This window comes from Malurus melanocephalus, unplaced genomic scaffold (genome assembly GCF_030028575.1).
Source record: "Malurus melanocephalus ecotype Western Australia unplaced genomic scaffold, MMel_1.1 scaffold_51, whole genome shotgun sequence".
NCBI classification, from domain to species: Eukaryota; Metazoa; Chordata; class Aves; order Passeriformes; family Maluridae; genus Malurus; species Malurus melanocephalus.
Genome location: NW_026623283.1, coordinates 2,492,526 through 2,519,117, shown reverse-complemented (window position 1 = coordinate 2,519,117; position 26,592 = coordinate 2,492,526). Strand labels below are relative to the sequence as shown.

Here is a 26,592-nt window from a genome sequence, read left to right as displayed (position 1 = left end):
GCGTAGCGAGGGGGAGGGCGGGGAGGCGCCGCCCCGGCCCCGCCGCGCTCGGGGAGCCGCGGTCGCGCAGGTACCGCGGTGCCGCTGCCCGGGCGGGGGTGCCGGGGCGGGGAGGGGGCGGTGCTGAGCGCCACGGGTCACCCCCGGGTACCCCAGCCCTGAGCAGCCGCTTTCTGCCTGCGGGTTTCACCAGAGAAGTGTCGACATCTCCCTCTTTGATTACAGGGGTAGGGGGGCTTCCCGATGGGTGCGAAAAGGGAGGTCACCGGCGGTCCCGCAGTGCTTGGACAGGGCGCGTTCGGCCGCCTTCGTCCCGGGAAACGGGGTCTCGCCGAAGCCATCAGTCGCAAGAGTGCACTGAGTGCTCTGTCGCGTTCGGTACTGCTACATTGCAGCTGGCATCAAATTGTGGCCTTTTGAGATCTACTAAATTTTTTGTCCGATTCAAGGAAGTAAGAGCCAGTACCAAACTATGCATTGGGTAGGCGTAATTTTTCTCCCTTTTTTTTTCCCAGTTCCAGGCACTCCCTGAAGACATGGACCGTTCAGCGGATGCATCCGGGCTCCTCGAAGACTTTGATGTTGGATCACAGAAAGAGAGAGTCGTKACAGAGGAGGAATGGCTACAAAAATGGGAAATGGGTAACATCGGGTTTCACAAGGAACAAGGGCATCCGTACGTGACTTCACTTTTTTGCCTAAGCTGTTTTAAGAAATGCCATAAGTGAGTTGGCTCTTTCGAAAAACTTTTAATTGAAAATGTAATATTTGCAAAAAGCAAATTATCTTTCATGGGCACAGCTTTAAAGTAAAATATTTTTTTTTTTTTTAAATAATAGGTCACAGGTAGGTGACAGGTATTTTTGTGACCTACATTTGTCAAAGGACAGAGAAAAGAAAGTATTGAAATTAATTTAGAGCTTTTATTCTTGAATTGGGTTTTAAACCTTAAAGCTTGGATAGTTTAGCTAGAAAATCTTAAATTTTCTGATGGAGAAGCTTTGCACTATAGTACATGTTATTAAACTGGGGCTTGAAACAATGCAGAGGGTATCAGGGCAACAACCATGTGCTAAAGGCAAGGACCTAAGAGAGCAAACCTGATTGTATAGTCTTTCAAKACCTGTAGAAGTGATTTGATTGATACAGAAGTTTAATAATCATTCTGTTTAAAATTTGTTATGGCCCTCTTAGAGGTGGGTKGGTTAGGTTGTTTACTTGCAAAGACAAACAGAAAATAGAACAAACAGAGATGTGTTAATTTCTGAATTACGTGAAATTTATTTTCTTGCTATGTAAATGGAAGGTGAATGTTTTTATTTCATGTCTTTATTTCTAATGGCATGAAGCAGGTTGAGCTAATAACCTATGTGCCATCATAGAGTTTTTGTGCTACCTGGCATGGTGTGTAGCACTTGGCTTTTCATGTGTCAGCACAAATACTCACAGAGCTAAGTGAAACACTTCTGTTCTTCTGCAGGCTCCTCCGGAAGTATCTGGATGTTCTTCTAAATGGCAGGAGTGGATTGAGGATATTCTTCCCGCTTTGTGGTAAAGCAGTAGAGATGAAATGGTAAAACATARAAAATAAAAGAAAAAGTCTTATTTGATGTGGGGAGGAGGGARGAAGAAGGGGAATTCCCAACTGTATATTGGCCAATGGAAATGTGCTGCCTCTCCTCTCCGCTGGTAGGAAAACAGCTTCACTGGAAGCTGAAGGGAGGAGGAAGCTGGTGTTTTGTGTAGTAGCATAAATGGAATCAGTAAGGATTAACCTGAAAGTCCTTCTRTTTGTCCCAAGTTCAGCTTGGGAAATGCTGTATTTAGATGGACAGAGTAGCTGAAGCTGTGCCCTTGCCACTGCTGCTTTTGGTAGCAATGCTGGTTTAAATTGCTTGCAGTGAGGTCACTTGTGCCCGACATTTTCAAGAGACCACGTGGCATGTCACTCTGGAAATTTAAATGATTTGGGCTAAATGTAACTTCCTCTTTTTTATACTTCACATTTTACTTTTACCTTTTTTGGGGGGATTGTACTTATAATTAGGGCCTATATAAGCCAGTGTTTTTTCTTAAAGGGAGGGAGGGAGCACAAACCAAAAACTGAACTGCATCCTCAAGTAATCCAGCTAGCTTCAGCTACCAGGCTTTATCACAGTAACTACTTTCTAGGCTCACTGTGGGCTCTGACACATAGAGTTGCAGTTGTGCTGAGCTGCAGCAGTGCAGAGTTTACTGCACCTCCCTCAATGCCAGTTCCTGCCAAGCCACAGAGGCAGCTGAGTGGACACTGAGCCTCAGTCACCTCAGTTCAGAGCACAGTTCTTTTCTGAAATGGACTGTTTCTCAGTGTCATTACCTCTGATTTAATCTATTTAGTAGGAATAAATTAATAATTCATTGGATCTAAATAAAGCATTGTCAATTGTATGCTGATTGATGCTAATTTAAACTCAGATCAYGGGAGGGACGTGTTCAGTACAATGTGAACACTTCAGAAAGTCAGGATCAGACATATTAGGTCATCCTAAAACTAGGGTTTGCCTAATGAATAGATGATGCATGGGAGATACACATTTTGCCTACATTTGTGGGCCTCACGTAAACTTGGGACCTCTCTCTTTTGRTGCAGGCTGGCAGACATGGGACACAATGTTATTGGTGTGGAAGTCAGYGAACAAGCAGTGAAGGAATTTTTTTCAGAGCACAGTCTGCCTTATTGCGAGGAGCCAGTCCCTGAGATTTTGGGAGCAAAAATGTTCCAGGTATGTCTCCTACATTGTGGAATGATCTGGTGTGGTTGATCGTGCAATGAAGACATAACTAAGCAAACAAGTAATTCTGCTTTTACACCTCTGTTTTACTGGTAATCATTCATCTCTTCTGAAGACTTTTGAAAGGAAGCTCTGAGTTGTACTTTTGGACTGAGAAATTATTCTTCTAAACTTTCTCCTTTGGCCTTCTTATGACAGTGAAGGATCTGAATGTTGAAGGAATGTATCTTAAAGCTGGACAGTTGCATGCCTTGATAGATTAGAACCTMTCTGGAGAGGATCAGAAGAGTTAGCTCAGTAAATTAAAGCTAAAAATGTTTTTCACWGGTTTTCTCCATTACATGTGAAGGTATCTTTTAAATTTCTTTTTTAAATAGTGTATAGGTGTATTTTAAGATAGGTAGTAAAAATAGATACTTSTGAGTGCATATTTAAAGATAGTTTGCTGATAAGGATTGTTTCCTTTGCTTTTTATTGTAGAGTACGTCTGGCAACATTTCACTCTATTGCTGCAGTATTTATGATTTGTCCAGGTAGGAATACTCATTGTGTTTTACAATTCTCCAGAATGGAATATGTATTAATACTGTCCAATACTATTATTTTATTTGAATTAGATAAATATTTGTCAGGTCTTGTCAAAAAAGCTTGTATTAACTTGTATGAGAAATGTGAATAGCTGATCTCCAACAAAAGTGTAATTCCATTGTTGGTCATTAAGGATGACAACTAATTATCTTTAAATGGGCTTCTTATTCCAAGCCATGACAGTGAAAGAACATGTTTGCTTGTCCAGTAAAACYGAATTATCTTTAACATTATTGATTAATTCTATGAAGCAAAACTCTAGCACAATCCCTTACTCAGAGTAGCTTAGTAAAAAGTAAAGGGAATATATCCAGAGATGTCTTAGCATCATAGTTCTCTCCTCTTTCAGTTCCTACTCAGATGTGTTTTTCCCTAGATGATAAGATTTTGGTGAAGTTTTTTGTGTTTGTTTGCTCCTCATACAAACAACTGTCAGGCATAAGGATTTGTTCCATGGCTCATCAGTAAGAAGGAGGTAAAGAATTAACATTTACTTCAATTGGCTTTCCAGAACTAGTACATATACATGTGCAATGGGTAGTTCAGGACACAGAACACAGTGTTTACTATATGATCTTTTTTCAATCTGCCAAAACACTGGAAAAAGAACTATTCATTACTAAAGTCCAAAGTCTTTCAGACAATAGACCATGACTAAGACTTCTGCTGTAGCAGGTGACTCCATTTGGTTTGAATAGTGTGTATGTAACTAATCCTGCAAAGTGTTGACCAGATGGGCTGTATATGAATGTGACTTTGTARATACTGCCTGGTTTCTTCCTCACCTTGGCTCTCCAGTGTAGCTAGTTCCTACAGTGTAGACCCCTGTAAATCCTTCTTGCTGTGAGTTGATGAGTTGCCCAGGGRTTGCTTAAATTTCTCAGAAATTTTTGAAAAATTCAATCACAAGTTTTGTAGCAAGTAGTGTWGTGGAACGTGTAAGTTCCATCACAATATGGCAGAATGATACTTTGAAATAAACAAAACTGGGTAATTAGTGACAATTTCAGTGCATATCACTGGATCCAGTACATACTTCGTTGTCCACAAAATAAATTGGCAGATAGACRTTCTGGACACAGAATGAACTGTATTCCCAACAGCACTCAGCAGATACCTGTGACTAGAAAAATGCACACACACTTCTAGTTTCTGTGTGCAGGCAATTTGATTAATTACCCAGTAATTATGGAAATTAAACTTAYTTCTCTCTTGCCGAGGCTGGCCTACTAACAGGTTCCTTTGATCTACATTAGCCTAGCATTCATTAGAAGAAAACTCAGATGTGCTCCTGACCTTTGTCAGAATGAGACATTTCAAAGACTCTTACTAGTTAAAGAGTAACAGGAATTACTGCTCTTTCTGGGAATTCTGGGACATATGTAAAACAGTTCTATTACACAATCATTGTACCTCCTGATACAATTATGGCTGCAAGACTTCCAAAAAAATCAAGAATTGCATTAACTGAAACTATTTAACATACGCGGATATAGAAATACACAAGTTTTCTCTTCAATCCAGTGGGCTTTCTGTAGATACATGAATTTCTGGTTCATGTGAATTTTGTTAGTTGTAGTAATACCTTAMCCATGCTGAATGCCATATAAAGATATAGCAGTGTGATACAGTGAAAGGTACACCCAAGGGATGCGTTTCCTAATACCTTAGCTTCATCCTGACTCCACATCAGGGTGAAAGACAGCTGTGTGCCTTTTTTGAACTTTTCCTCATGGCTTCATTGTGTTCTGAAGGAAATTGGATGTGCAGAGAGGCAAGGAGCACCCAGACACTTAGCAGGTCCTGAGATCTGGGCAGCCAGGAGACCAGGACTGGGGCGAGGCCAGAGCATGAGCCTGCCTGCAGCTCAGGATGCCTGTAGGCCCTGATGAAATTGCTGGGGAGTAAAGTACATGAAATGCTTGTAAGGAACCACTGCCACCATTCCAGTTAGACCAGATTGAAGTTGGAAAGAAAAACCAAGTGCAGAAAACCTCAGTGGCTTGCCTAAGGTCATACAGCAGACTCAGCTACGCAGAGAACTGCCTCCAACCCTCAGAAGATCAAGTTTGTCACCTGCCTCACTAAACTTTCCTTTGTGCCCTGCATGTCCTTTGCTTAACTGTCTCTTTAAAMATCTCCTTTCAGTTACAAATCTGGTTATTTAAATTAGATGCTTAGACTTGGCAAACTTTGAAAGAAGTCAGCACTTGGAAGTGTTACCGTGTTTCATCACAGTAGAGTGAGAAATACAGGATCAGCTWGTAGGTTAGATGCCAGAGACTTAGCAATGCCATTGCAATGAAAATAGCAGTGGACAGAGAGAAGTTCTCATAGTTTAATTCTGGCTGGGAACTAAGTACCACACAGCTGCTTGCTCATTCCCCCCATCATGAGATGATGGGGGAAAATCAAAAGGGCGGAAGTGACAAAGAAACATATGCATGGCGATGAGAACAGTTTAGTAATTAAAAAGAATTTGTTTTAAGCTGTAAGGGGGAAAAAAAAAAGAACCCCACAACACGGAAGAACAACCAAAGAGAGAGGAAAATAAAAGCAGGACAAGTGGTGCAAATTAAAGCAGTTGCCCACTAACTGATGCCCAGCAGGTCCCCAAGCAGTGCCTCCATCCACCAACCTCCCACCCAGTTTTATTGCTGAGAATGGAGCCAGATGGTCTGGAACATCCCTTTGCTCATTTGGAGTCAGCTGTGCCGGTTGAGTTCCCACCCAGTTTCTTGTAGGTTCTTGTGCACTCCAGCCTACTCACTGGTGTYACRGTGTGGGGAGCAGAAAAGGTGYYGGTGCTGTGTAAGTGCTGCTCAGCAGTAACTAAATTGTCAATGTGTTATCAATGTGATTTCAAGCCCAAATCCAACACAACCCCATGCAAGCTACTGTGAAGAAAGGTAATAATACTCYWGCCAAAACCAGCACAAGAAATGAAGACAGAGGTGATGCARTTGGACTCTGACACCTGCCCAGTAGGCAGTAGGGTATTGCACAATTCCATGTCACATTTTTCTAACTCATTCAAACTTTCATTAAAAATGCACGATATATGTTATTACTACCTTACTGTCTGGCCTTCTATTTCAATAATTACCAAAACCAAGGCGTTTCCTTGTCCCCTGAATATTCTTATCTTTTGTGTCTCCCTGACTGCCCACTCATCAGTAAAGGCATTTCTTGACAGTCTTGCCCACTCACAGGTTTTGGGTGGTCACTGAAGCCATCTGCCAGCATATCCAGAAACAAAACCAGTGCTGCAGCAATGTTTCACTGAGGCAAGCAGCAGTGTAACTTAGCTTTTCTAGCATTAAATTAATTGCAAGCTGAAGCTAACTGTCCTGGGCTTGTAGCTGGGAATTCAGGTGTTTAAAGTTACTGGATGTGCTGAGTTCAATGACAGTAAAGCAACAAAGCATCCTCCTTAGCCTGCATCTGAAATCACGTGTGGGTTTTAGAAGGTGGTCAAGAACTRTTGATATCCTGCATGCTTGTTAGACAGCAGGATGTGATTACTGAGCACTACAGACTTGTAGCTCAAATGTGTTAAAAACTACATTCCTTCCTTCCTGCTACATCTCAGCACCTCCTAGTGATGGGGAAATAGGGACCAATTCCAGCACCTCTTTGCTATCGTAGCAGGACCAAGAACCAGGAGGGTTTCTTGAGTTCCAGATTTGTTTGGATTATGAAAAGGCTGCATCATAACAAAAAGGTGGTGGGGAATCTGCCTCATTAGCTGCAGAGTCCTTGTGACTACAAGAAAGTATCTGAATAAGGATAAAGGGGCCTTTTTACTACTTTAAAACTTTTCCTTATCTCCTTTATAGCTCAATAGTTGGCAAGTTTGATGGGGTTTGGGACAGAGGAGCTCTTGTAGCCGTGAATCCATGTGACAGACAACGGTTAGTAAATTGCATTGTTATTGTCTTTCTCTRATGTATCAATGACAAGTTTTTGATCCTGTGACTTGTTGATGAGTCACAGGATCAACCTACACAACTTCTTCTCTGCCACAAGCATCTCCTGCAATTGCAGAGTGCTGTACTTAAGATTTGTGAAGTTCTTTCAGGAAACTGCTATGCCTCTTGGTGGGAAAATATGTGGTTTGTTCCARCCCAGCAGAAGCAGAGCTGCAAGTGTCATCTGAATTCTGTCATTTCCTTTTCACCTGGGCATCTTCTTCTCTTTTTGTTCTTTTTCTCCTCATTCTCCTTGATTCCAAATTTTTGCTCTTGCCTATAGTCAATTTAGTTTGAACCTACTCCCGAGATTTTTTAATTAGATACATAATCTTCAACTCACAATAATTTTAAAAGATCAGTACTGTAATGTGTACTGCATTCTAGACTGTGACAGATGAATATTCAGTTTATCTGTTAATCTTGTGTTGACTGTGCAAAAAAAGGATAAACACTTGTTTATGAGGAATAAATATAACATTTATTTGATRTTTTTCATGTGTAGCATGAATTTCATGCTCCTGAAATTCATACTAAGTTTTGCTTAGTCATCTGTGCAGTTCAGTTCAAATTCTGCCTGCATAGAAATGCATTTTGTTGAATATTTGAATGCTATGCTTAAATGCTTTACAAAAATAATAAAATATATTTTTTTTCCTTTTAGCTATGCCAGTTTGATGATCAGCCTAGTAGAGAAAAATTCTACTTATCTCCTTGTTACAGTTTCATATGATCCAAACAAACACAAAGGTGAGAACTTTTTACRTTCATGTTGTGATTTTGCTTTAATACAAATTGTATAGATATAGTAGATGTATTAGTATCTTCCTCAAGTTTTTTATCTGCACAGCTTTGTTAGCTGATCACACCCGTATAAATGTGTGTTAAAAAGTGTAGATGTTGACCAGGCTTGAGACTAAATTTGTTTTTTCTCTAGCATTCAGATATGCTAMGGGTAGGTTGAGGATGGTCATGGTACATTAAAAATGAAATGAAACTGTAAGTGCGGCTGCTACAATGAAGCTGGAAGTGTGAGCACTCAAAAACATCCTGTCTGGCTTTGGGAGCTTGAAACACTCCCAAGAACATCAGCTTCATGCTGTTAGTCCAGTATTTGCAACCCAACTTGTTGCCCATCTTGTGCCTCTCTGTCAGCCACTACCATGCTCTGAATGTCCTTGAAAGAGGTGAAATTCTGTAAAGTCATAAGGTATTTTTKCCTTTCATGTTTTTTCTATTACGTACTGAAGTGTGCAGATTTTTTGTTAATAATAACTCACACAAGAAAGAGATTTTTTTGCTTCTTTTGGGCCCTTCAGCATAGTTATTCCCCCCAAAAATAGGTCTTGCTATCACAGACAACAGTGGTTTAATTCTTTGCWTTCCCTCTCACATTGTTCCGCTTTTAGCTTTAATCATGCCATTGCAGTGTAAAGAGACTGTAGACTGGATTCACACAGCACACTGAGAGTGTRTCCATGTCACATTCATGATTCCCTGCTGCAAGAAGAGATGAAGCAGCARTAATACCTGCAGCTGTCTGGCCCACCAAGGTGCCATGAGTTCCTGGATATGTTKTCTAGTTCCTGCTGATGGTGCTATGCCCTGGGGCCCAATTACAGGCCAGGTGCTGTGAGCGAAGGGGCTGGCTCTCCTACTGTAGTGTAAATTTTGTCTTCTTCCCATGTCTCCTTTCTAATTGGTTTAATTCCTTTTCTTTCAGGCCCACCATTTTATGTTCCTGAAAGTGAAATTAAAAGTTTGTTTGGTGAGTAAATTTTCAGCTAACACTTAGGCTTCTTTTCCCAAAATGCATAAAGATGTTTATATGCCTCTACATTGCCCTGTGATGAGTGGTGCAGTCATTTGCTTCTTATCTAAGGGCTGGAGTCATTGAAAAATAGGGAGAAAAATAAATACCATTTAGACACAGGGATTTTGCTGTTGAGGAAAATTCTGAAAAAGTTCTTCAAAGATATGAAGAAAACCCAAGAGACAAACAGTTTCTTGTATGCCTTTGATATTTTTTTATTCTCCCAGGATTCATACTGCACTCAGTAATCCTGTAGCTGCAGTCTGACTCCCATTTGACCATTTTGTCTTTGTCTGCACCTCATCAGCCAGCTGCCCTGGTTTTAATACGAGTCCTACCAGTGCTGTAGTTTCTGCTGTACTTTTTTGATAGAGCAGAAAAGTAACATGGCACTCAAAGAAAATGCTAAAAATGTACAACTCCATCAAAATAATGAAATTTGGAGCTATGCCAGGAATTTAATCCTGATGTGTTGTAATATCTCACTTTTAAATCTACAACTTTCTGAGACTCTAGCAATGTTTGTGTGCAGTGAGTCATTGGTGTGGTCAGTTGAATCCCAGTGCAAAAGAGACAGTAAGTTTCCCCCAGTGCATTTGTGTCATTGTGTTAGGGACTGTGAAGAAATCTGTGGATAAGATTTTTAGTTTTTTTACTGGATAGTTTGTATTTTTCTTTGGCTAATCATTCTCTAATTTKTTTTTCTTACCTCCTTTTCAGGCAACTGCTGTGAAATTAATTGTCTTGAGAAAGTTGATGACTTCTCAGAGAGGCATAGACAATGGGGACTAGATTATTTYCTGGAGGTGCTATATATACTCAAGTTTATAGCTTGATTAAAATTAATTAAAATAACTTGCCTCCAATCTTGGTTTTACTTATATCTCATGTTTTAAAATGGGACATTCTTAAATTAGGCTTTTTGTCCACTTTTTTTACTGAGTCAGCTCTCTTACACAGCTGCCTTTACTGCCTTGAGATGTGAACAGCTTTCCTTAAACTCCATGTACAAACAACCATTACTAAAGTATATATTTTTCTTCCATATAAATTCAAATCATGAGAGCTCAGAGAGGCAAAGAATGAAAGCAATGTTAATGTTGCTTTTCAGCTAATGTTGGTTGATGCTGTCTGCCTGGCACTCTGCAGGTTGGCCTCGTCAGCTGGCAGCCCTGGAAGCAGTGGCAGCCCTGGAAGCAGTGGCAGCTGYRGTTCAARCAYTGTTTTWGGKGGTGCTGGCCTTGCAMYAGGCTGGGCAGAGAGAGGTGGGAAGCTGCTGCAAGTTGATTCTCTCCATCTCTGTGAATTACATCAAGTGAAGAGCTGGCAATGAGTGGGCAAGGCAAGGCAGCAGCTGCCARGAGGGGATTACCATCAAGCAAGAAAGGCTGGAGGGAAGTAGACGGGACAACAGTAAAGGGGAGAGTAYGGGTAGAAAATGTCCTGGCAGTTGCTCACAAGTGTGCTTTTTCCTCATTTGAGAGCACAGAAGTGGGCAGGCAAAACAGCAGGACTTGTATGGTGAGAGAATTCAAAGAGTGCTGAGATAGCTACAGATGTTACTGCTAAGTCACCCTTCATCATCTCTGAAAGGTCACGGAGAACAGGAGGGGTGCCTGAGRACTGGAGGAAAACCAGTGTCTCTCCAGTCTTCAAGAAGGATGAGAAGGAGAACCCAGGAAACCTTAGGCCATCAACCTCACCTTCATCCTTGGAACAACCCTGGATKTARTCTTAGAAGAAGTGAAGGAGAAGAAGGTTATGAGGAGTAKTTGACATGGATTCACCAAATGAAATAGGCTGGGTTAGTGGACAGCAAGGCAGATTGAGGAGTGGCTGAGTGGCAGWGCTCAGTGTTGTGATCAGTCTAGTTGGAGGGCTGTAATGAGCAGTGTTCCCAGCAGTCAGTACAGGGTCCAGTCTCGTTCAGTTTATTAATCAATGACCTGGATGAAGAGATGAAGCATACCTGCAGTAAGTTTGKTGATGATACAAAACTAGAGTTGACTGACACACCAAACTGCTATTGTGCCATGCAGCAAGGCCTGGACAGGCACAGGAGCCAGGCAGAGAGGARCCTRGTGAAGTTCARTGAAGGCARGTGCAGAGTCCTGCAGCTGGGGRAGAAAAACCCAGRGCAYCAGCACAGGCTGGGGGKTGGCCTGTTGGAAAGCAGCTATGTGGAGAAGGAYCTGGGAGTCCTGGTGGTCARTGAGTTAGCCAGCASTGTGGCCTTSTGGGCAAAAAAGCCAATGTTATMCCGGGGTGCATTAGGAAGAGTGTGGTAAATARGTCATGGGAGGTGATCCTGCCCCTYWACTCAGCCCTGGTGTGGACACAYGGGGAGTGCTGTGTACAGTTCTGGGCTGCTCAGGRCAAGAGAGCCTTTGACATCCTGGAGTGGGTCCAGCAGAGGACTATAAAGATGGCTGGGTGACTGGAGCATCTTGTTTATGAGAAAAGGCTGACAGAGCTGGGATTTTTTAATCCTCGAGAGGAGGCAACTGAGAAGGGACTCGTCAATCCTTACAAATATTTTTAAGGGCAGTTGACAAGAGGATGGGACCAGACTTTTCAGTGGTACTCAGGGAYRGGACAAGGRGCARCAGGCACAAACYRAAACACAGGAAGTTCTGMCTGAATATGAGAAAAARCTTCTCTGCTTTGAGGGTGACAGAGCATGGGAACTTCTCCCCTTTGCAGCTTATTTTGAAAGGAAAGGTATGAGTGCAATGTAGTATATCATAATTCGTCAAGAATAGAAGGCAAGTAAAAGCCATGGGGCTTTTTAGAATGTTTTAGTCCTAGAGCTGCAAGTGTGTCTGATGGTTTTAGTGCAGCATTCCCCCCAACTACAGCCGATTGGACCACTCAGTATAGCTTTGTAGATACTCATATTTCAAGGCTGTGTTGACAGAGAGAGAGGATGTAGCCAGTGGGCCAGTGCAAACTGTGAGCTGCTGGCCTTTTTTGTTTTCACTCCTGGTGAGTACTGCAGCTACCAGGTTAAAGCATCTCCTTTTCAATCCAGATAGTTTTTTCCTGATGCAACATGAGAGCTGCTGAAGTTTATCTCAGACTTCCAGATATGTGATAGCCACAAAAGGCCAGGCGCTTGGCACGAGGCTGCCACATGCTCTGTGGTGTCCTGCTCAGGACTCCCAGGCATGCAACAGCCTGGCAAGAGCAATGCCATGTGCCARACAAGCCATTTTAGGATGTATAAGWTGGCTCTCTGTGTGTACCCTGCAATTACTCTGAGAATAACACTGTAAATACACCTTGCAGAATGAGCACATACTGCCCATGCACCTTACAAGATGTGTGTATTTGCCTGTCTGAGAAATGTGTCTCCTCGTGATGAGTGTAATTATTTTTGTTGTATTTCCTGAAGTTTCCCAAAACAGCAGGAGAAATCCAATKAAATAAGGATGTTCAGAGGGGTGTAGCACATCTCCTATGAAGACAGGGGTTATTCAGCCTGGAGAAAAGAAGGCTCTGGGAAAACCTTAGAGCAGCCTTCCTTTCTCTGAAGGGACTGCAGGAGAACTAGAGAGAGACTTTTTACAGGGGCATATAGTGACAGGACAAGGGGAAATGGCTTAAAACTGACAGAGGTCAGGTTTAGGTGAAATATTAAGAAGAAATTCCTTAGTGGAAGGGTGGTGAGACTGGAACGGGCTGCCCAGAGAAGCTGTGGATGCCCCATTCCTGGAAGTGTTCAAGGCCAGGTTGGATGGGGCTTTGAGCAACCTGGTCTATCCTCCCCCCTGCCCATGGGAGGGAGATTTGAACAAGATAATCTTCCTTGATTCCGTGATTCTGTGAAAGTGTGGCTATTTGAACAATGCTGGATATGTGAGTGTTCCGGTGGTTATATGCACCCTGATGGATGTATGGGTGCGGTGGTGGGTGCAGGGACACTCCGCGGTCCCAGCGGGAAGGGCGGCAGGGCAGTCCCGGCGGCAGCGCTGCTCTGCCCGTGCTGGCCCGCAGGGGGCGCAGCCGCCTCAGCCGCGCTCAGCGCCCGCCCCGCTGGGCCCGGGGGATCCGGGGGATCCGGGGGATCCGGGGGATCCGGGGCCGGTGCCGGGGATCAGACCGCTCTCCTCAGACGGGGATGGCGGCGGAGGACGAGGCGGAGCTGAGCCTGCTGGAGTGCCGGGTGTGCTTCGAGCCGTACGGCCCCGAAGAGCAGCGGCGGCCGCTCAACCTGCCCTGCGGGCACGTCCTGTGCCGGGGCTGCGTGGGTGCCCTGGCCGGCGCCGAGCGCCGGAGGCTGGAGTGTCCCTTCTGCCGGCGGCCCTGCGGCCCCGCCGAGACCAGCGAGTGCCGCCCGCTGCTGCAGCTGCTGGAGCTCCTGGGCCCCGCCGGCGGCGGCCTCGCCTCGGCCCTGGGCAGGAGCGCCGGAGGGGCGGTGGCGCCGGTCCCCGCGGGGCTCGGGCTGCGGCTGTGCGTGGGGGGCTGGGGGTCGCTGCTGAACCCCACCGGGGTGGCGGCCTGCCGCGGGTCGGGCCGCCTGGCAGTGGCACACGACGGCAGGAAGAGGATCCACATCTTGGGGCCGAGCGGCTTCTGCCTGCGGCGGTTCGGGGAGCGGGGGGACGCGGGCAATGACATCAARTATCCGCTCGATGTGACGGTCACGTCGGACGGGCATGTGGTGGTCACCGACGGCGGGGACTGCTCCGTGAAGGCCTTCGATTTTGAGGGAAGGGGAGTCCTGGCTGTCCGGGAAGGCTTCTGTTTGCCCTGGGGCTTGGATGCCACCCCCRAGAGCGAAGTAATCCTGACCGACGCGGAGGCAGGTGCGCTGTACCGCTTGACGGCCGACTTCCAAAGGGGSGAATTAAAGAAGTGCCAGATGATCCGGTCCCGGCTTGTCAGCCCCAGAGCGGTCGCAGTCTGCCAGACCTCGGGTGCTGTCGTGGTAATAGAGCACCTTAAAGCTCGAGGAGCGAACAAGGGTAGCACCCGCCTTAAGATATTCAGTGCGGAGATGGAGCTCATCGGTCAGATGGACAGCTTCGGTCTGAACCTCCTTTTCCTCTCCAGAATATATGCTACCGCTGTGGCCTTTGACAAAGAAGGTCGTGTTATAGTAACGGATGTCTGCAGCCAGTCTGTAATATGCCTAGGGAAACCKGAGGAATTTCCCATCTTTAATCCTCTAATTAGCCACGGACTTTCTTATCCTGTCGGACTGGCTTACATGGCAAATGATTCCCTCGTCGTTTTAGACAGCGGTGATCATTCAATAAAAATATATAGCTCTACCTGAATGGGCTTAGATGCTTACTGCGGCAGGCTCAAGCTGCTTTTGGCCATAAAGCATGTGGAGTTCTGGTGTTTGGAGGCGTGGAGGGAGGAGGTGGTTTCTGGGCTATGAGTGAAATAACCCTCCGACCAACTTGCCGTGCTTCCTGCAGAATTTGTATGGAATCTCTTGCCTACCTGTGGGAGAGGACCTGGCTGTAGCTGCCTGTATTGCCTGCCAGCAATAAATCAACCAAACAAATAATTTGGCATTTTAAAACTATTCCGTGCCTTGACAACCAAATGTTTTTGGTTCTTTTTTGGCGAGTAATCAAAGACCAGCACCTGTGACAGTAATGTGTCATTTATTTACATTTCCCAGCACATGATTTTCACTGTTCTTAATTAAGTACAGATAGCACTCCTGAGGATGACAGAACTGTTTCCAGGAATTGTGCACAAGGAAGGAGAYTGCCTTGACAGAATGACAGGAGAACTGGAAGCCTCTGTTCAAGGTTGCCTAAATCTGGCTAAGATCATTGTGATGGAGGAGCTACCACTGAAGAGTGAGTTATGAGAAGTGAATTTGTGTTCAAAGACTACTTTTTCCATACCAGGAAAATGCATTTCTGGGGGCACTGTTTTGTCTGCTAGTTTAGTCCCACCTTTATCAAGGTTGTACTGGAGCACTTTGTCTTCCTCTAAAATGCCCATGTCTGTGCCTTCACCTAGAGATAATCCAGTGTGTGGTGACAGAGCGTGAGCAGCTTTCCCTAAAAGCCCCCTGAAGTATTCACGTTTAGACCACAAATACTCCTGCATATGGAAGTTTGAGCTGGCTGTGCTGCTGAGGCAGCTACACGTAGGAGGTTTTCAGCACTGCCTGTCCCTGTTTTGTCATTAACACTTTGCACCCCACACTCCAGGATTCAACTTCAAACTGAAATGTTAGTAAGCAGTAATAGAGAAGGGGGGATGTGAGCCTCAATTTTTTTCATCGCTTCCAAATGAGATTTTGTTGATTSTGAATACACAGGAGATTGAACTCAGTTTATATTCTCTTGTTTTACTCACAGTAATATTATATTCTCACAGTTTTACTCTGGACACAAGTTCTGTTGCCTTATTGCACAGTGGAAATTATGGTATATATGAGTTATTTTGAGAAGGATTTAACACCCCCGMTAGAAGTCACTGCTGCATTTTTAGGCATTTGCCTGCTGCTAAAATGGTTACTTACAAGATTCAGCATCAAAATGAAGTTAAATATAAATGTAAATGCTATCTGAGGTAGAGACAAGTAGGTTAAAATGGCATAAAACTTTCGGGTTTTTTTTTTTGGGTAATTGAAATTATTAATATTAACTAATGTAATTTGAAATTCACAGGAACACTATCTGGCTTTTGGTCTGACTTCAGGGCATTCAATAACTGCATTTATTACAGCACCAGTGATTTACCAAATACCTGCATTAAATTAGAGCAGTTTAGCAGTTTAGCCTTCTAATTCAGCCAATGTGTTAATCTGTCTTTTGTTAACATGTATGTAAACAAAACAAATCTATTAATTGCAGCTATTTGTAAAGATTAATTGCAAAGTGACCTGCCAATAAAGTGTGATTTGCTCACTCCTGTATTTTAATAATTTAGTGATAATTCCTCATTTTTTTTTCATCACATGTTTCTTTGTTACGGCACCGTTTCTGTATTGCCCTGTAGATGATTTCTTCCTATGTTTGGTGATATCCTGTGGAACCTGTTGTGTGACTATTTGTTTCTATTGAAAATTATGTAGATCTGCATGGTTGGTATTTTTCAGCCTTCTCTACTGCCAGGTCAAACAGCAAGTGCCTCTGGGAGAACCAGAAAACATCCTTGGCTGTTGTGCAGCAGGAGCTGTGCAGCCCTGAGCAGGAGCCCAGTTGGAAGGTAGGGAAAGAMATTTACTCAGAGAAGCAGACCCCTGGATTATATATTCCTTTCTAGATGCCAAGGAAACGCYTGTCTTTGATGAAATCAATTAGATAACACTTCCTTTGGGGGACTGCTGTGTGTCAAAATGCATGCAAKGCCATCAATGCTGTATTCATACATAATTAACACTTTGTCACAGTAGCTTTTCCTCTGAACCAGGGGCTGTGAGCTTTCATCTCCTCAAATCTTTGTGTGCTCCAGGAGCTTGATTTTGCTGCTGAACTCATGGATGGGCAAATTTCCTACGACCTACTGCCATGTAGGCAACTTTCCAGCAGTTGAAATGCTGTTTTTTAAACATTTGACTCATACTGTTTTAAAATCTACAAAAACTCCCATTGTTGCTCATTCTGCTCCTATCTCCTTTGGTAAATAGAAATAATTCAATTTTGGGATTTGTAAGCAAAACAAACTATTGGGATTTTATTCTACCTAAAAGAATTTTAATTCTTTTTCCTTTTTTGGCCATGTGCCATGTCCTGCAGCCTTTGCTTYACCTACCTACTGAAAGCAAATGTAGGCTTTTTCTGTGAACAATGCAACTGTTTTCCTTTTACTGTACAGCTTGGGTCCTTAGTGTTGGACAACACTGTTATCAAAGATACCATTACATTCTGCCTTAATTCATTGCATGCAGATGTCTTAATTGAGAAGCCATAAGGACCTGTATAAAACCAAGTACTAAAAATTCTGAGTTCTTCAATGTGCAAGGAAAAATGCAGCAGTAAAGCTGAAATCTTTCTTTTGACAGAAAATCTTGTGTTCTCGGAGAGGGATGAYGAATATTGAAAGGCCCATACTTGAACTGATATCCTTAGGTAGGTGATGTTTGAGGTCTGACTGGTTTTGCTTGGAATGGAGATAGCTAAATGTGTGCTTACCTTTGGAAAAGAGTGGCCATTCCATTTAGAAAGAAGCATAGGACTGTGTCTATTTGCTTCAGTGATAATTACTATTGAGTTTATTTTTAAAAAATCCACCACCTTTGCATAATTCTCTGCATCTCATGCTCTAGCCACTGGAATAAAACCAAATAAATCTAATGGACAGTATTCCTTTAGTGTCATGTCTTCAGCCCCTAGTAGAGATTGCTGTCTGTTGTGCATACACACACTGCAATTTCTATTTGGTTTATTTTTAAGCATAGATCTCAGATTGCATATAAATATATCAGGGTATGTTTACAGTGTTAAATAATTAAAGAAATCAGAGGAGTTTCAGAAATGTGTATTGAGGTAATGTTCTGCAACACATATATATTTGTTGTTTTGCTTGTGAAGAAAATAATTTTGGATAAAGAAGGTGTTTTTTCCTTCAGATTGATGAATAAGGGAGAAAGGGTGAAAAAAAAAGCAAAATATACTTCATTTTGGTCATTGTCCATTTGAGCACTTGTCKGTTTCCTCCAGTCACAGTGCTGTGCACATCAATTTGATGTTTATATTTTCCCAAAGCATGGATGTAACATCACTGTAGCATTTTTTTAACATGGACTGTTTCAGGGGAAGAGAGGATCTCCTGTAACATCCAGCCCCCAAAATACCAAGAATTTTGCAGAGCAGATCCTTCAGGATGATGGCCTTAAATATAGGAGACCTTTCAATTGAGAAAGCATTGATGGTTGTCAAAAAGCAGCTTTCTTCCCTGGGACCATAGGGTCACAGTGCTGTTGCACCCTGCACAGGAAGATTTTTTCTTTCTCTTCAATGTTTGGGATTTTTTTTTCCCTGACTCTTCTCAGAGGCTTATTCTTACAGTTTACAAGTCCCTGTGAGTCACAGCTTGCATCCACAGGAGAAAAGCAAAAATATACATACTTYTCAAGTTCTAAACCTCGTTCTTCATTCAGGCATCTCAGGAGAGCCGGCAGGTCATTCGGAGAACAGTGAGTGTCTGTTTSATACTGTTACATAAACATCCAGGCTTTCTCTAAAGTGCCTCCTTCGTGTAACACATCTGACTCTCCTGGACAGCTTCAAAGCTCTTTAATACTGGAGAGGTTCTCTGGGAGCAAATGATGCATTGCATTTACACCTTTTTCTCACTTTCCAGGAGATTTACAGATACTCCTGAACTTGATGCTCCAGCCTCTTGGTGAGGCAAACACAATAAGAAGGTCTTGGCCCTGCAGCTGCAGACAAGAGAGCTGAGAATCAAGGGAAGCCTTTGGTGAGTGACTTCAGGCTAGATCTCAGAGTTCCCATTACAAGGTTACCTTAATAAAGCAGGGAGAGTCTGTGTTTAATCACCCTCTTGTCTGGGAAGTGCCTTCCTGATTTTGGAAGAAGTTTTGACACTTTACTGATGATTTTCTTGTTACTAATTCCTTTGGTGTTTCCTACATATCATGGAAATTAATACTTTTCCAAACCGCAATGTATTCCTAGATGATTGCTTCCAGTGTGCTCCACAAAAGTGTGTGGTTTCTGTTTTGAAGTACTCAGATTTCATACTGAGGATAGAAAGGAGGAGAGGAGATCAACTCTGAAAAGGAGAAAAGATTAATGAATGATCTCTGTGGCTTAAGCAGAGGGTGAACTCCCCCAGAGCACAGAGCACACCCATCATTCCAGTAAAGGGAATGCATTCTTAAGAGGTGAARCATTTCAGCCTGGAAAATGGACAAGATGATAAGGGAAGTTGCCTTTTGATTAGCATTTACCTCTGGCAGAGGAATAACCTGCTTTTGAACAGATTTTCCAACTACAATTTGACACTTTTCAGATGGCAATCCGTAGGAGGGCTATCTGWTACTTTTAGCTTTTATTATCTGTTAGTTTGTACCAAAAATCTGGGAAATTGGGGAAATAAAGATTTGGTGCAAATTAGGCATTCTAGGGAAGTATGCTCCCTGTAATTGAATAAATACATATGTAGCTTTTTTCTAAAKATCCCTTTTAATGTAGGCAATTTTTATTCTTTGTTCACAGGTGAGCACTACATGGGCAGAGAGTTGAGGTGAGAGAACAAATCCTGCTTTCATGGAATATATTGTTTTTTAAACCGGGAAACTGTTGCTTGTCACAAGATTCTGTAAAAGATTTTAAATACTTTAAATATAATTATGTGCCTTGTAATGAATGAAGGGTAGGCAATTTTAAGCAAGACACAGGATTAGAGATATAAAATTATAGCTGGGAAAAGAAAGAATTTACTTTGAGAAAATTCTGGAGATACTAAGTAAAGCAACCAACCAAAAAAAAAACCCAAAAAAGATAACATGTTCTTTATCAAAACTTGCTCTTAAAACTTCTAGTACAAAGAAAATGATCTCAAAAGTACCTGCATAATCACAGGAGGTAATTCTTCCTGGGAATTTTTCCAAATATAAATAGATGAAAAGTAAAACCCATTTGATGCTCACCTAGCATGATTTCATGAATAATATGAGCTAAGGAAATTAGCCAGTATTAACCAGTATTTAGTTACTACTGATTTGTATTAAAAGTAAGAAACAAAGAACAATTGTGTCTTTTACTATCACAGACTAAGACACTACCATGAGAAGAAATACCATGTCATTAAAATATGCTTTATAAGAAATCTATCAAAAAGAATCCGACAGACTAAGTATTAAAAACATATGATCACTTTAATATGAAAAGGATGTGTCTGGGTCCCTTATCTGTCATTGTCCTTAATTAGGTAGGAAATAGGGCTCTTCAGTGAGTTTTCTGACAACTTCCCCTCAACTTACAGCATTATATTAAGGAGTCAGAAGTATTTAAAATATGTGTATTAGTCTTTCTCTGTTGCTAATATTACTTGAAGTGACTTGTTTGAGTTGAGGCTTGCTCTGTCATGAAGTTTATCCGTGCAGTCATGAGTACTGCAAATGGAATTGTCCATATAAATAACCACTGCAGGACTGGGCTTGAAGTCAGGGAGATTCAGGCTAGTGCAGAGGTTTGCCCTGGAGAAGTCTCTGCAGCAGACTTTACAATGACAATTTCTGGGAATGCTGCTTTGGGGTTTTATGTGCTGAAAGTCCTGGGCATGTTCAGAATATATTATAAGCAATTATGACTTTCAACATCAGAARTCTTTTGTGAAAGATGTTTATTGTAATAATTTTGCTTTTATTATTTATTCTTTCATAACATAATGAACCCTTGCTTGGGTCCTAACAGTCCTGTAGACTGAGTGGTTCAGTATGACACTTCCCTTTTGGCATGTGCAGTTGTTGGCAACCAGTGAGCTGGGGCAAGACCCACTCTGAACCAGCTTCAGTGGGGACCTTATACCTGAACTTGTCATACAGATCCTACAGAGSAGGTTTTTAGTCTTAGCCAACAGGTTATGGTGTTTACACTGTAGTAGAGATGTAAAGTTATTTACATAGGTCTATAGACCATAGGTCCTAGTCCCAAGAACACTGTGAAAGGATTTGTAAGGCTGAAGGGTAGTTAGTCACTGTGTTTAATTTCACAAGAATGCTGCCTTTTACAGACCAAGTGAAAAGAGCACTATTTCTTCCCTAGTATGGCAAAGGGAAATTGAAGTTACCCCAGGCCCTGCATTAGAACTTTTTTTAATTTATTTTGTGATGTTCATAAAGCATTTCAGTACTTTGATGGCATTATCATTAAAATAAAGCTGATAYTATATTTCACATATTTCCATTTTGTTGGTGTATCTGAAATAGAAACCAAAACCAGCCACTTAAAAAAGTGTACCTTGAAGGCAGAAGTAAATTTTGTCTTTCTTGTATATTTTTCACTGGAGAAGTAAAAGCTGTGCAAGTCAGTTATTATCAATCATCTATATCAAGCAATGGACTTTCACCCTTTTGCTTGACTCAACTCAATATAATTTTCTTGGTGATAAGGCTAAATTTTTGATTTCTGAATTTCAATCACTTTGTTCCTATTTGTAACTTTTGCTCAATCCTTACCCATTCTTCCCAGTTGGCTTAGTCCATTCCACTCTGTATTTCTCATTAGCTGTTGTTCAGTCTAACTGTGGTGTCCTCACCACTTTGATTTAAGAAGAAAGGTTAATTCCCCCAGAGGTTCTGTCCATGTTTTGGTTTTGCTGTGTTTCTTCTCTAAAACAGCCTTTCATCTTTGCTGTCAGATTAAAGGGAGGAAACCTCAGATCACAATATGAATRGTGGGAAAGGACTTAAGTCATTCAGGGAATGCCTTTGGGAGACAAGCAATGCAAACTTTATGACAGGAGAGAAGATGGTGAAGGATTGTACAATTTAAGCTGTGTGTGGACTAACAGTTTTAGGAATCCTTCTACCCCAGCTCTTCCTGTGCAGCTCCATTTATAATAGTGACTGTGGGAAAAATTAAATCAGAAGTTGCTAACTTGCAATCACTGGTTTGTTGGTTTTTTTTTTATTCCTCTGCAATAGCAGCAGGCTGGTCCCAGTGACCATGACCCTGTATTGGATTTTGTGGATGACTTCTACAATTGGTTTGAGTTTTAATATCAAGCGCTGGTGTATACAAACTACAAGAAGCTTGAAGGCTTCCATAGGCCATCTGTTCCTCAATTTTATTTTTTTTACATGCAAAGAGCAAGGCTTTTGCCATGTGTTAAAGGGGATAAAACTTGAAGCGACATGACAACAAAGGATGCCTAATGGTGGCACTCTTCGACAGTTTTCAATAGAAAAGTAGATCTGTTGCTGATAATTTTGTTGGTGGTAGTTATGCGATTATTATTTTGTTTTCTTCATTCTGGAGAGTACTAGGAGTAGAAGTGATGGTGTGTTTTGTTTTCTAAATAAAAGATCATGAGCCTTATTATCACTTTAATTAGCACCTTCTACCTTTCTACCTTCTACAGGAACTGATGAAACCTGGTCAGCTTAATGTGMTTCTTCCTGATGACTTCAATAGACAGCAGACAGATCCAAGATCTGTGCTGAGCTGACTTCCATGTGTTTTAACACACAATTCCACCTCCTCTCTCAAGGCTTTGCTTCACTCAGCTTTCTTACTTGCTGACATGCCGATGTGTACTGTTCTTCTTTCTAATCTCTTGCAAGAAAGAGCTTCTTTCCTTCCCCACACTTTAGAAAGGTAACACSTTTGGCTAGAGCACTTATTTGCAGGCATCGCTAAAAAGTAATTGCGTAAGGAGAAATTTTGCCTTGGCCAGCATGGTTAATAGCTCAGCTTACTTAGTAAGCAAGCTTGGTGRATGTACTCCTCCCTCCCCACCCTCCTTCTCCTCCCAGGGGCAGGGCCCCAGTTCCAAGTCTCTCCCATGGTAGCCAGCAAAGTTCAGCTTCTCTCTCAAAGCAGAAAGTAAACCAATGAGGGGACTGTGACTGGCTGCAGAATGGTCAACAGGAATGCTGCTCTTTTGTTCCAAATGGAACAAAATCTAATCAGGCTGTTTATATTTACAGCTTTCCCACTCACCCCTACTGAGCATAAAGCTTGCCTCTGAACACAGAGTCTGAGCACTGTTGTGTGTTAGACAGGGTGCATGTAGTATCTGTTTGCCAACTGAAGACACTCGGAGGCTGTAGATTCACTTTTCCTACCTGTACAAAGGCACACATCCGCACTTAGCAAATGCATAATAATTAGTGATGCTCTGGCAAAGTTCATGAGCCAACTCCCTGCTCACAAGTGCCTTTAATCTCAATTTGGGACTTGCAAGAGAACTGCATGGATGTGYTGGAGTGATGCTTGCATACCAGACATTCCTAATCATAAAGATGAAGAGGGATGAGAGCTTTCTGGGTAGGGGGAATAATGGCAGGGTTGTCCTTTCCTGCAGTTCACTGGGGCCTGCCTACTGATTTAAATTGTAAATAATGTTACAAACCAGCTGTAGAAGTTTGGTTTTTTTCTTAAGCAAAGCATCCAATTTCTACTAAAATATGGACAGGAAAAAAAGGGGAAAATCTCAGTTTAACATCAATCCCTTTTCATAACTTAATAGTTATATTAACCACAGATAGGTGATGTCAGTTCAGGACCTTGTGATCTGACTTTTTAACAGTATGAAACTGTTTTCTTTCCCTTCCCTTTCCACTATCATAAACTATTATCACCATGATGTTTAAAGACTGTATAGTGGCATGTGCTTGGTAGGGTCAGCAGGAAAGTTCYCTGCTATCATGTCACCTAACCCAATCAAGCTTACTCTTAAAATTAGTTAAATTTAGTCCTCTGGTCTTCTGTGTAAGAAGCCATTCATTCTCTGAGGGTGGAAGTCAATTCATTTCCAGCCTGAGTGTGTTCCAAGACAAAACACAGAAGGATTGAGATTGGAATGGACTTTTGGAGTCCATCTGGTCTGACTTCCCTTCCCAAGCAGGACCACCTGGTCACACATGACCATGTCCAGATGGCTTTTCAGTCTTTCTAAGGATGAAACTTCTCCAACTCCATGGGCAACCTGTGCCACTAGTCAGCCACCTTCACAGTGAAAAAGTGTTTCCCAATGTTCAGACGGAACCTCCTGTGTTTCAGGGTGTGCCCATTGCCTCCTGGCCTGTCCCTGGGCAACACTGAAAGAGAGTCTGGCTCCTTCTTCTTTGTACACCCGCTTCAGATGTATCTATACATTGATGAGATTCCTCCCCTTGAGCCTTCTCAGCCCTTCTTAGGAGATGTTCCAGACCCTTAATCATCTTTGTGGCCCTTCACAGGACTCTCTCCATTATGCCCATGTCCCTCTTTTACTGGGGAGCTCAGAACTGGACACAGCATTCCAGGTGTGGCCTCACCAGTGCTGAGCAGAGGGAAAGGATCMCCTYCCTTGATTTSCTGGCAATGCTTCTCCTAATGCAGCCCAGAATAAAAGGGCAGTATGAAAGAGTTGACACCTATTTTTTCTTGCCCTAGTGTTTTTCCTGGAACTTCAGTAGCACCATGCTTTTGACTGGCCTGAAAGGAAGCATAAACAGCCATATCCCTTCTCAGTCTTCATTTTGCTAGACTAAACAAACTGAACTTTTTTAGTCTGCTCTTCTTTGATAATGTTCACCATGCTACAGTGCTCTCAGTAACCCTTTAATAGGTGTGCTCTGTTTTGAACTCCTCTTCTTACATGCTGTACTGAATTTTCCAGGTGGAATCTTTGCCATGCTTTTTACCATGTCATCTCTACCTCTTCTTTCACTGTAGAAAATAACTGAAATGATAACTGAAGTATGTAGGTTTTCGTTCCAGGTTGAGTCCAGGATGAAGACCCACAGCCCTGCTCTCCATGGTATAAACAAATTTAGGAAGGYATTTGAGTTGGGGGTGGAGTGTTTCCTGAAGTGAAAAAGGGATGACATACAGACAATTAACATCAATAGCAATGCAACAAAAATGTAAATAAATCCACTATTTCTTTCCTACACAACTAAGGAATGTGAGCTACATAGAACACGACTAGCTGTCAGAGGAAGACAGAACTGTTGTTCATATCTGAGGTCACAATTGCTGGGATGTTAAATTCCCTGCCATAAACCCAATCCCTCCCCGGATAACAGTAAGGTTTAGTTTGGATTCAGGAGAAATTTTAGTCACACTTTTGGGGTGCARGGAAATGTATMCGAGCAATACAAAGAAATTTTCTTYACTTCCCATCAGTTTCCTTGCTACCTTCTCYCACTTTTTTATTTCCCATCAGTTTATCTGCTATAGCTGCATTACTCTGCTTCTAAGCTCATTTATTTCTATTAATAGGACTTCTCATCTGTAGTTAGTAATGATCATTAGAGTATTTTGAAACTATTTCTCTGTTCTAAGTGATAGGAGATGGGGAACAGAGCTCCTTGCCCCCTCTTCTTCAGTGAAAGGAGCAAAGAGATTATCCTCTGCGTAACAGTCATGGAGTGAAAATTGAGCAGCTCATCTCAATGGTAGGTTAGCTCCATTTACTACGCTGATCTTGGGATGAAGTTTCTAAAAGGCTATTGCAATATTGTATCAGAGGCGGGGAGAAAACGTGGGATCTGATCAGTGAAATTCCATTCGATATTTTTCCCCCCACTGCAAGGAAYGTTTCAACTTGCTGGAGATGTAACTGCACCTGTCTTGGGGACATTTATTCGTTGTAATTGTTCACCTTTGATCCCAGTGTGAGATCTCAAGCAGCCAGGGTGAGCATGGAGGAAGAGGTAGGATCTAGCAGAGGTTATCACCCCTGCCTAAAAACAGATTTAGCCTGTACATCAGTGAAAGCCAGCTCTGTTCAGAGCTGAGGTAGGTTTAAACTGGAGTGCCTGTTCAAAGCTATATACCTTTGAGCAGCACCTCTCAGGCAGGATAATGTTAAGGTGCATACATTCTGCATTTGTTCTTGATGCCGGCAATTCAAACTGCTTCATTTTTTTTTCTGAGTGTCAGAAGAGCATTCATCACTGCAGCCCCTTTCTGGGCCCAGAGTGTTGCCATAAATATGCTGGACATAGAGGACAATTTTCATGCCTCCTGCACAGCTTTAGAAACAGTCAAAACAGATCTTTGATAAGACAGAGGTGGCAACCATCCAGCCTGACTAACATCCAGCTTGAATTTGGAGCAAGAAAGAAGTGGAAAAGCAGCCTGAAAAGTTCCCTCAGACAGATCACTGGCTAAAATCCTACCCTCACACTCTTTTGTAAATTCAGTGCATCTGTTCAGCAGGGTTACTTGCAATGCCTAGTGAAGTGTGACAGAAATTTGGTTCCTGGTGTATGTTTATGGGCAGACATTTACTTCCCTGGGTRCTCTCTAAATGCACCTTATTCAATGAAAAAATCAAGTTTGTCTGCATAACAGGACACTCATTTGTGTCCTGTCACAAATATAGTCAGATTTTATCCCACCCCACCAATACAAAATATTTCTCCMTTCCATAATGACCATGCCTCCTTCCTATGTGCTAAATACTATTTTTTAAAAATGCATGAATTATTATCCATTCTTCTTTTTCCCCAACATGRAAAGTGATTTATCAATTATTCTGTTAGCACTATGATTTATCAATTATTCCTGTTTTTTTCCCTAGCTGAAGTGTAATAATTTAGATTGTTATCCTTCTAAATATTTGTTGGTTTTATTATACAATGTTTGTTCGTTTTACCTTTTTCTGAYTGGATGATGCTGTAATGTGATTGGGTTCACAACAGAGTTTGTTTTCTMTATTAATTCAAATTCTAAAAAACACTCAGCAAAATTTTGGAAACACAAATAAAACTTCTATTTTGGTCAATCTTAGGCACTCCTTGGGTTAAATKTAGTAGTAAAAACCTTCATTGTAAGCATCTCTT

At 42.1% G+C, this 26,592-nt stretch overlaps 2 protein-coding genes and 1 long non-coding RNA gene across 4 annotated transcripts; all 3 read left to right on the top strand.

Annotated features, from left to right (window-relative positions):
• Nucleotides 1–5: 5 nt before the first annotated feature.
• TPMT (thiopurine S-methyltransferase) lies at nt 6–10,008 on the top strand. Of its 2 annotated transcripts, none has more exons than XM_057365365.1 (9): nt 6–70; nt 516–676; nt 1,481–1,573; nt 2,633–2,765; nt 3,255–3,307; nt 7,202–7,276; nt 7,998–8,083; nt 9,057–9,101; nt 9,867–10,008. In XM_057365365.1, exons 2-9 carry the CDS (start codon nt 537–539, stop codon nt 9,980–9,982), a joined length of 741 nt encoding a protein of 246 aa, XP_057221348.1. In that variant the 5' UTR covers nt 6–70; nt 516–536; the 3' UTR covers nt 9,983–10,008. The 2 variants fall into 2 exon arrangements, with proteins under 2 accessions (XP_057221348.1, XP_057221347.1); XM_057365364.1 differs by lacking the exon at nt 6–70 and adding an exon at nt 84–227.
• A 3,221-nt stretch (nt 10,009–13,229) lies between these two features.
• NHLRC1 (NHL repeat containing E3 ubiquitin protein ligase 1) lies at nt 13,230–16,949 on the top strand. The gene is made up of 2 exons (XM_057365361.1): nt 13,230–14,968; nt 16,222–16,949. The coding sequence occupies exon 1, from the start codon at nt 13,267–13,269 to the stop codon at nt 14,425–14,427; it is 1,161 nt and encodes a 386-aa protein (XP_057221344.1). The 5' UTR covers nt 13,230–13,266; the 3' UTR covers nt 14,428–14,968; nt 16,222–16,949.
• A 155-nt stretch (nt 16,950–17,104) lies between these two features.
• LOC130573132 (uncharacterized) lies at nt 17,105–23,329 on the top strand. Its single transcript, XR_008965300.1, has 3 exons — nt 17,105–18,545; nt 19,307–19,334; nt 22,176–23,329. It is a non-coding gene; the product is annotated as an uncharacterized LOC130573132 (long non-coding RNA).
• Nucleotides 23,330–26,592: the final 3,263 nt, after the last annotated feature.